At 55.6% G+C, this 9786-nt stretch overlaps 1 protein-coding gene across 1 annotated transcript; it reads left to right on the top strand.

Moving 5' to 3' along the window:
• The first annotated feature begins 1897 nt into the window (after window positions 1-1897).
• SOX18 (SRY-box transcription factor 18) lies at window positions 1898-6094 on the top strand. The gene is made up of 2 exons (XM_048963361.1): window positions 1898-2506; window positions 4505-6094. The coding sequence occupies exons 1-2, from the start codon at window positions 2104-2106 to the stop codon at window positions 5356-5358; spliced, it is 1257 nt and encodes a 418-aa protein (XP_048819318.1). The 5' UTR covers window positions 1898-2103; the 3' UTR covers window positions 5359-6094.
• The last annotated feature ends 3692 nt before the right edge of the window (window positions 6095-9786 follow it).

The following is a 9786-nucleotide window of genomic DNA, read 5'->3' as shown; positions in this document are numbered from 1 at the left end:
GAAATTCAAGGGGAAAAAAAAATATAATAGGAATTCTGAGCTTTTGCACCAGGGTGGGGTTCAGCTTGTCTGACGCCAAGGGTGGGTGAGGAGCCCCCCGGAGAAAGGAAAGGAAGTGTCAGGGGGGGCTGCGTGCCCCCACAGTGGGGATGCTGATCCAGGATGGGGGCTTTGTCCCCTGTGTGGGTTGCACAGAGGTCTCATCCCGGGATGGAGCACTGATATTTGCCCACTGGGATGAAGCACACGGCTCTGCCCCATGGGCACTGCATGGTTTTCCTGCGCCAGGGTCCCAAAATGCAGCACCGCATGGACCCCTGCTGCGTGCTGCCCCATTCCAAACCCTTTTTGGGCAATGCTCAGGAAGAGCCTTTGGTCCAGCCCCAGGGTGCTGCTGTGCTGCAGGGTGGGGGCTCGTGGGGACAGCACTGTGTGCTCTGCCAAAGCCTGGGAGAAGAATCCAGAGGTGACAGCAGGGAATGCCATGGGACACCCCTGTAGGCATCCTGCGATTCACCCCACAAGCAGCCGTGGGCAGGAGTGAAGAGCAAAGAGCAAATCTTGGAGCTCGGCAGCAGCGGGCTGCTCCTGGGGCACAGTGATGCTGCATGGCCCCGATGGGATGGGAGCAGCACAGAGGGGCTCCTTGCAGCCATGTGGGCTCTCCTGTCCTCCAGTGCTGACGAGCTCTTGCAAACTATTACGAAGAAACTGCAGGAATGTGAAGGATATCTATCGTGAAGCCTCCGTCACTCTGCTAGCGATGGAGGAATAAATGAGACAAGATTTTATTATATATATATGTATTTTTATGGCCTTTGCTTTGTTTAGGGTTAACTGCAGATCGGCTTTTTTCAAATCACTTCCAGACACACACAAACCATGGCATGCAACACCCCACGGCTGCAGGGAGGCTGGGAGGGAGCCGGGCTGTTGCACAACACGGTGCCCCAACTCTTCCTGCACCCGGGTTTCGGATTTCAGCTCTGGGCATCTCCGCAGCCAGAGGGGTTTGGGGCCATTCCCCAGGGCTGAGCTGTGCATGAACCCCATGGACTTGGGGTGGCAGGGGGCGCATCTCGCTGCCTGCCAGCTGCCCCATGCTAAGGGCAGGAAGAGCCATCGGACCACGTCGCCCAATGCTTGGCATGTCGCCTGGTAACGCGTTCGCCGCTATGGCAGATCTCTGTCGGGTGGCAGGAAGGCTTTGAGCCGTGAGCTGGCATGGGGATGGGATGCTGCCACCAAATGACAGTGTGCCGTGGATCCAGGCAGGTCTGGGCTGCCATCATCCCACCTCTGAACCCAGCGTTCCTCCAAAGTGGCCGGGCAGGCAGGATGGGGATGTGTCGCTTTTCATGCGAACGGGAAGACAAGGCGAGATTTCTCAACTGGCACAAATGAAACCCACCAGAACGGTGTTGGGGGAGAGGACTCGGCCCTGCCTTCACCCCACGGCTGCTCCTGACCCCGGAATGGTGACCGTGGCCAAAACACACACATAGAATGGCTTGTAAGGAAAATAACCTCGGAGTGCCGAGCATCCCTTGTGCCCTGCGAACACACAGCGAATCCAAACGCTTCCCCTTCTCACGGGCAGATCCCAAGCAGCCAGAGACGGGGCTTGAGGAAAAAAAAATAAAAGGAAGCAAGAAAAAATAAGAAGGGAAAGAGCGGAGAGCAGAAACGAATCGCGCTCCTCGTCGGGAGGAAGGGAATGGGGCCGCACATCCACAGCGCTCCCACCCGGCCCTCCCGGGCGGCTCTTCCTGGGGACGTCCTGTCTCTCCTCCTCCTCCTCCTCCCCTCCGCCCGCTGATTGGTCCACCCCGGCTATATTTTGCCCCTTCCAGCCCAACATCATCCCAAAAAGTTTTTTTTTGGGGGGGGGGAAAAACGGGGAAAAAAAAAAAAAAAGAAAAAAAAGAAAAGGAAAGAAACCAAAACAACCCAAGGCGACCCCAAATCCCCCCGAAACCACCCGAACGTGGGCGAAGAAGCGAGCGGAGCTGCTCGGCGGCTGCAGGAGGCGGCGGGACGCGCGGGACTCGGTTCTCTCTCCGGCACCCGCTCGGGTCGGACACAAAGTGCTGTCCAGCTGGAATGAATATATCTGAGTCAAACTACTGCCGAGAGGAGATATCGCAACCCCGGGGCGACTGTTCATGGGTCACCGGCGCCGTGCCGGCCGCTGAGCCCGGGCTCGCCTTCCCTCGGCCCCCGGGAGCCGCCTCCCCCTCCAGCCGCACGCCCAGCCCCGAGCCCGGCTTCGCCTTCGGCCCCGCGGCCCCCGGGGCGGCCCCCGGCGCGGCCCCCAGCCGCACGCCCAGCCCCGAGCCGGGCTATGGATACAGCCCCCCGGCCGGCCGAGCCGAGGGGAAGGCCGGGGAGGATTCCCGCATCCGCCGGCCCATGAACGCCTTCATGGTTTGGGCGAAGGATGAGCGCAAACGGCTGGCGCAGCAAAACCCCGACCTGCACAACGCCGTGCTCAGCAAGATGCTGGGTGAGTGGGGTGCGGTGCGGGTACGGGACTAGGGGCTGGGAGGAAGAGGAGATGGGGAAGGGTGAGGGGCTGGGGGTGTGAGGATACGGGGCTGGGAACTGAAGGACTTGAGGCTGCGGGTGGGGGGTGTATGGGTACGGGTTTGGGGGATGTAAGGTTACAGGGTTGCTGTTGCAAAGGTATGGGGCTGCGGGGCGAAAGGGTGTGGGGATGAAGTATGTAAGGGTATGGGGACAGGATGTGTAAGGGTATGAGGATGGGGATGTAGGGATATGAGGCTGGGGGATGTAAGAGTACTGGGCTGGGGAACAGAGCTGGGGGATTGTAAAGGTACTGAGCTGGGAGGTGCAAGGATACTGCGGGTCGTAAGGGTACGGGGCTGGAGGAGTAGTGTTATGGTGCTGGGCATGTAAGGATACAGAGCTGGGAGATGTAAGAGTACAGGGATGGAGATGTTAGGGTATGGGGTTTGGGATGTAGGGATATGGGGCTGGGGGTGTGAGCTACAGATGTACAGGAAAGAGGTATGCTCAGATATGGGGTTGGGGATGTGAGTTACTGGGGTGCAAAGCTAAGGATTTGGGCTGCAGACATACGGGGAACTGGGTTATAGGATACAGGGCAGTGGGATGCACAGATATAGGGCTGGGGATGCAGGTTGCAGGAGTACAGGTGTGAGAATGTGGATTGGAAGAGTATAGTGCTGCAGGATGCTGGCATGTAGGGCTGGGAATAGGGGCTATGTGGGGGGGGGAGGTTCGGGATGCAGGGTTAGAAGAATAAGGGTGCATGCTGTAGGGCCACATGGAAGCAGAATGCACAAATGTGGCTAGAGACATGGGTTGTGGGGGTACAGGGCTGAGGATGTGGTCTGCAAGGGTATTGGACACTGAGACATGGGATACGCAGGCGTTGGGCTGGGGATACAGGGGTGCAGGGCTGGGGAAGTGGGCTACAGGAGTTTGGGGCTGGGGATGTGGACCGTGAGAGTGAGGGGCTGTTGATACAATAATGCAGATCTGGCAGTGTGGACTATAGGGCAGCAGGATTATAGGGCAGCGGTGTGCAGGAATACAGGGCTGAGTATGCAGGCTGCAGGGATTCGGAGTGCTGGGATGTAGGTTGTAAGGGTAGAGGCTGTGGAACGCAAGCTGCAAGGATAGGAGGACGTGGAGTGCGAGGATAGGGGGCTATGAAGGACAGGCTGGAAGGGTACAGGGTTGTGGGATGCAGACTGCAAAGATACGGGGCTGCGGGAGATGGTTACAGGGGCAAGGTGCTGAGGGCTGCAGGGCTGCAGGATGGGGCTGTGAGGTTACAGGTCTGTGGGATGCAAACTGCAGGGACACGGGACCGAAGCATGCTGGGTGTAGGGCTGTGGGATTAACGGCTCTGGGGTGCAGCACTATGGTCCCACAGAGTGTGGGACTGTGGGATGGGGGGTTAGAGAGATGCACGCACACGAGAGGAGGGGAAGCAGGGCTGTGGGTTGCAGAAGTACAGGGCTGTGGGCTGTGGGAGTGCACAGCTGTGGAGATGCAGGATACGGGAACACAGGGCTGCAGGATGCGGGACGCACGGCTGTAGGATGCGGGGATGTGGGAACACGGGAAGCAGGATATGGGTCGCCAGAGCTGCAGGATGCGGGACTACGGGAAGCAGGATATGGCCGGACGGGGCAGCAGGATGCAGAGACACAGCACTGCGGGATGCGGGGACGGGGAGCTCAGGAGATGGGGCTGTGGGTGCGGCTGGGGGACGGGCAGTTCGGGCTGTGGGTGCGGGATGCAGATGATTGGGCACCCTGGGGCCAGTCTCCCCTCTTCCCAGGGATTTGCAGCATCATGTCTGCAGCTGGGACATGGAGACGGCCCCACTTGGGACCCCGCTCTCTGTCCAGCACCAGGGCCCAGGCTGGGCACTGAGCCCGCTCAGCGCACCCCTCTGTGGGGGTCCTGAGGCCAGGCCAGTGTCACTGAGCTCCCTGTCCCCTTGCAGGCCAATCATGGAAAGCCCTGAGCGCCAGTGACAAGCGTCCCTTTGTGGAAGAGGCCGAGCGGCTGCGAATCCAGCACCTCCAGGATCACCCCAACTACAAGTACCGCCCGAGGAGGAAGAAGCAAGCCAAGAAAATCAAGAGGATGGAACCCAATATCCTCCTGCATAACCTTTCCCAGCCTTGCAGTGACAACTTCAGCATGAGTCACCACGGCGGCAGCCAGCCGGGCCACCCCCAGCCTCCCCCACTCAACCACTTCAGAGAACTCCACTCCATGGGGTCGGATATTGAAAACTACGGCTTGCCAACTCCCGAGATGTCTCCCTTGGATGTCTTGGAACAGACCGAGCCGGCCTTTTTCCCCCCGCACATGCAGGAGGACTGCGGCATGATGCCCTTCCGCGGGTACCACCACCACCACCCCCAGATGGAGTTTCCCCAGGAGAAGTGCCTGGGCCGGGACGTGGCCGTGCCCTACGCGCAGCCCCCAGCGCACTTGGCCGATGCCATGAGGACTCCCCACCCCTCCGGCCTCTACTACAACCAGATGTGCTCGGGGACTCAGAGCGGGCTTTCCGCCCACCTGGGCCAGCTCTCACCTCCCCCCGAAGCCCACCACATGGAGAGCGTGGATCACTTGAACCAAACCGACCTTTGGACGGACGTTGACCGCAATGAGTTTGACCAATATTTGAACATGAGCAGGACTCGTCCCGAAGCCTCGGGACTGCCTTATCACGTCTCCCTGTCCAAAGTGACTCCTAGGAGCATCTCCTGCGAGGAGAGCAGCTTGATATCCGCCCTGTCCGACGCCAGCAGCGCCGTCTACTACAGCCCATGCATCACCGGCTAGGCTCGCGCGTGCACCCAACGCAACAAGCCAACGAGCAGCCAATCCTCCTCTAACCGCGAGCTCCGTAATATGTAGAGTATCTCATTAAATGCATCGCTTTCTTTCTTTAAAAAAAAAAAAAAAAAGAAAAAAAAAAAAAAAAAAACACCTAAAAAACCACAACCCAACCATGCTGAACTCACCGATATACCGTATCTCTATATAACACATAGATGCCTTCCCAAAGCCAAAGGTTAACCACGCGCTAAGCCCGCCTGCCCGCTGCAGCTCCCATCGCTCCATCCTCTCGGGGGCATTTTTTAGGCAATTGCAGTGAATCCTGCCTGAGCCAACCCAGCACCAACACCATCACCCATTGCCCAGCACCCAGCCCTAGGAACTCACACACTGGGGGCCCTCGGGAACCCTTTTTGGGGGCTGTTGAAGACTCGTGGTGCCCGGTTGTGGTGGTCTTTAGGACAGTTTTTACTGTATTCTCAGCAATATATTTTAATTGGGCAACAAAACTATATTTTTACTAAGCATTTTTATATATATAAAATGGTATTTAATGTCTTTTCATTTTGTCGTCGTCGTCGTTTTGGTGGTTTGTTTTTTTTTTTTGTTGTTTTTTACTATTAGACTTTTTAAAAAAGAAATCAAGGGATATCCATGAGATCTAAAGCATTTATGTAGCAAAGCTGGATTTAAAAAAAAAAAAGAAAAAAAAGAAAAAAAAAAAAAAAGGGGGGGAAAAGGAGATATTTTGTGAAAAAGGGAGTTACCGTGTAAATATTGTGGAACAATCGACTGGAATTTTGTACAAAGGAAAAATACGACTGCTAACACTTTTATTGTCTAGAACTGTACGGCGAGCAAACTGTTTGATACTGGTTAATTATTAAAACATCTTCATCTAATTGCTCCCATCTTGTGCTCTTGTTGTGTGAACACATTTTTTCCGCAAATCCATGTCGGCCCAACCAGTTCCAGATTGCTGCCGGCGCTGATGATGAACCTGGCACATGGGGCCGGGCTGCCCGGTGCTGGGGGCTCGCGGCCGCCCGTGGAGCAGCAGCTGTTCCTCTAATAAAACATGCGATATCCTCCTCCTACAACGTGCCTTCGTGTGGTCATTGTGCTGCGAAGCTGCTGGGGGGGTCAACCGTGTGCTCACAGCTTGTTTCCTATGGGATGCCTCAAAAATCACATCGCTCCTCTTGGGGTGCTCCATGCCCTTTCTTGCAGCGTCCCCACATAGGAGCGTTCCTGTAGTTTGGGGTATCCCCATAGCTTGGAGCATTCCCATGTCTTGGAGCATCCCTATAGCTTGGATATCCCCATAGCTTGGAGTATCCCCATAGCTTGGAGCATCCATGTAGCTTGGATATCCCCATAGATTGGATATCCCCATAGCTTGGAGCATTCCCATGTCTTGGAGCATCCCTATAGCTTGGATATCCCCATAGCTTGGATATCCCCATAGCTTGGAGTATCCCCATAGCTTGGTGCATCCATGTAGCTTGGATATCCCCATAGATTGGATATCCCCATAGCTTGGAGCATTCCCATGTCTTGGAGCATCCCTATAGCTTGGATATCCCCATATCTTGGATATCCCCATAGCTTGGAGCATCCACGTAGCTTGGAGCATCCCCATAGCTTAGAGCGTCCATAGCTTGGAGCATTCATAGCTTGGAGTATCCGTAGGTTGGAACATCCATATGTTGGAGCATCCCCATAGCTTGGAGCATGCATAGCTTGGAATATTCCTGTAGTTTAGAGCACCCCTTAGCTTGGAGCATCCATAGCTTGGAATATTCCTATAGTTTAGAGCACCCCTTAGCTTGGAGCACCCTCACAGCTCAGAGCATCCCCACAGCTCGGAGCCCCCAGCCCTGCCTGCCCTCACTCCCTGCTGAGCACCCCCAGCCCCATTCATCCCCCATCACTCCCTCCCCATATTTGCAGCACTCAGTGTTTGCAACGCGGCCGTTTGCAGAGCAGTGTTGCATAAAACGCTGGTGGTATCCGTTCCTTGAATGATGAGTGATTTAAACCAGGCCGATATAGCCAAAAAAGGCTATTAAAAAAAAAAAAGAAAAAGAAAAAAAAAAAGAAAATGAATAGAAGAAGAGTTTTTTTGTTGTTGTTGTTGGCAGAGAATTGCCTTTTAGGGGAAATGGATATTTAACAAATGACATTAATTTTCGAGCTTCTCCTAAATTAAATTCACATTAGTGTTAACAGGACTCAATCCCGACTCACTTTTTTTTGAGCAAAGTGCTAATAAAACGACCCCGTTTGGGGCCGCCGATGCGTTCCCATTAAACGCCAGCAACGAACCTCGGCGTGTTTCCATATACAGTCTGCAAAAAGGGGGGAATACATGGAAAAATGACATCATTACCTACACGGGAGGGCTGGCGGGCGACGTGTGCCAGAACCGGGGCTGAAACAAACAAACAACACCCGAAATGAGAAGCATCCTGTGCCGCCGCCGATGACTATGAAAGGAAGCAGCCTTCTATAGGCTCCATCCCGCAGCAGCCCAGGAGGAAGGAGCCAAGGGAAAACAGCAAGCCCTGACTGATTTTCCAGCCCTCAGCTTCCAGGTACCATCCCCCCCCCCCCCACCCTTGTGAGTGTGTGCTCATTTCCTGCCATTGCAAAGCATCACTCCGCCATCCCGCACCCATCTGCCCTCGGGTAGCTTTGAGCTCCGGGTGCTTTTCAGCTGCTGTTTCTTGGATTCCAAATAGAATCCAATGTGTTTTAGGGGTTCCCAAAGCTGGGCATGGGTGGGACGTTCCCCAAAGCACCTGTGTTGGAAAATCATTGCAAATATTGCCGTGAGGTGAGGGATGGAGTGGGGTCTCCTCACTCTGACCAAGGATGCTGCAGCAGGGCTGGGTGCCAGCTGGGGGAGCAGGCAGGGCACTGCGGGGGGAGCAGTGGTTATCCCCTTACCCCCATCCTTGCCCATGGGCACATCACTCAGGTACAGAGGCTCCAGAACACAAAACCCTTCCTTGCACAGCCACAGGTTGCACTGAGCCTCACTGAACAGCACCCATGGCAGGTTGGGGCCGGCACCCCTTGTTTTGAGATCAGCCCCATCCCCTGCAGACAGGGGGACAAGGAAGTAGCAAGAAAGCAGGGAACAAGCCTGTCCCTTGCAGAAGGACCGAATGCATGCTGGGCTGCACCCTTGGGGTCTCCTCTCTGCTGCACAGGGCTGCAAAGCAAGCCCTGCTTGTTGCTAGCTGCCCCTGCAGCAGCCCACTAGGACTTACAACATGCAGCCCCAGAGATGCAATGTGCTGCAACCTCCACTGCAGCGCTGCAAAATCACGTAGCGGTGCAGGAGCGCTTTGCAGCAGTCAGACCTGTTCCTGAACAGCCGGAGCCCAGCCAGACCTTGCTGTGTGGTTCACAGCAAAGCTTCTGCACGCAGCCCTTTGTATGAATAACAAAGTGTAATTTGCCTGGTACCGCACAGGGCTGAGTGTTGGGAGCACGGTGGGGGCAGCCATGCAGTGCCGGCGGAGGCTCGGCCCCATTGCTCCTTGTCCTCCCACGGGTGCATCCTGCTCCATGCACACACGTGGATTCCCCCCATCCTCTCCTTTGCGGCCCCATTCGGCCGTGCTGGGGCGATTTATTTCAGGGGGAGCAGTCAGGTGCTGCCTGGAAATGGAAACGGACTCTGCTGGAATAGTTTGGGGATGATTTCACCGCTGTTATGGCTCAGGCTGGGGCTGTTACCACGCAGCCCCTTCCGATTTTATGACTTAATCTCTCCAAAGCTCCGTGCCTGATGGGTTCGGACCGGAGAGGAGGAGCGAGGGGCTCTTAGCAGGTCGTTACAGCAGCAATGTGCAGAAATAATGTGACAGGTATATTGCAAATCAGACAGGCGCATCCTGTGCCTTTCCCAGGGATGGCTGTGGGGCCAGGACCTCGATGGGCCCCCAGTATGCGTGGCTGCACCCACCAGGACCACTGCCCACATGCACAAATCCCAAATGCCACAACACTTGTGCAAGTGCTGCTGTGCACACACACCCTGTGCTCCCCGTGCCTCCCATGCTGGTGTTGCTATGTGTGCTCATGTGCTGGCTGGGCATCCCAATATTCCTGTGAGCAAACACGTGTGTGTGCACACCAGCATGTGTGCATCTGCGAGGATGTGTGCACTCATGTAGGTGCACTGCTGTGTGCACCCATGTCTGCATGCATCTGTGTGTGTGCCCATGCATCCAGGCGTGTGCAGTGGTGTGGCATGCGTGTGTTCATTTTTGTGTGTGTGCATGCATGAGAATGTGTGCATCCACACGTGTGCAACTGTGGGAGCACATGCCCGTGTATACATGCGTGTGAGTGCATCCGTGTCTCTGCGTGCATCTGCGTGTGTGCATTTACGTGCACACATTTGCACATCCTTCA

This window comes from Lagopus muta, chromosome 16 (assembly GCF_023343835.1).
Source record: "Lagopus muta isolate bLagMut1 chromosome 16, bLagMut1 primary, whole genome shotgun sequence".
In the NCBI taxonomy this organism is placed as follows: Eukaryota; Metazoa; Chordata; class Aves; order Galliformes; family Phasianidae; genus Lagopus; species Lagopus muta.
This window is presented reverse-complemented; position numbering and strand designations above follow the sequence as displayed.

Bases quoted from the DNA above. Each gene is read 5' to 3' on its own strand.
- SOX18 (XM_048963361.1), top strand. From the start codon at position 2,104: ATGAATATATCTGAGTCAAACTACTGCCGAGAGGAGATATCGCAACCC. The intron at 2,507-4,504 runs GTGAGTGGGGTG...GTCCCCTTGCAG, and splicing joins CGTGCTCAGCAAGATGCTGG to GCCAATCATGGAAAGCCCTG.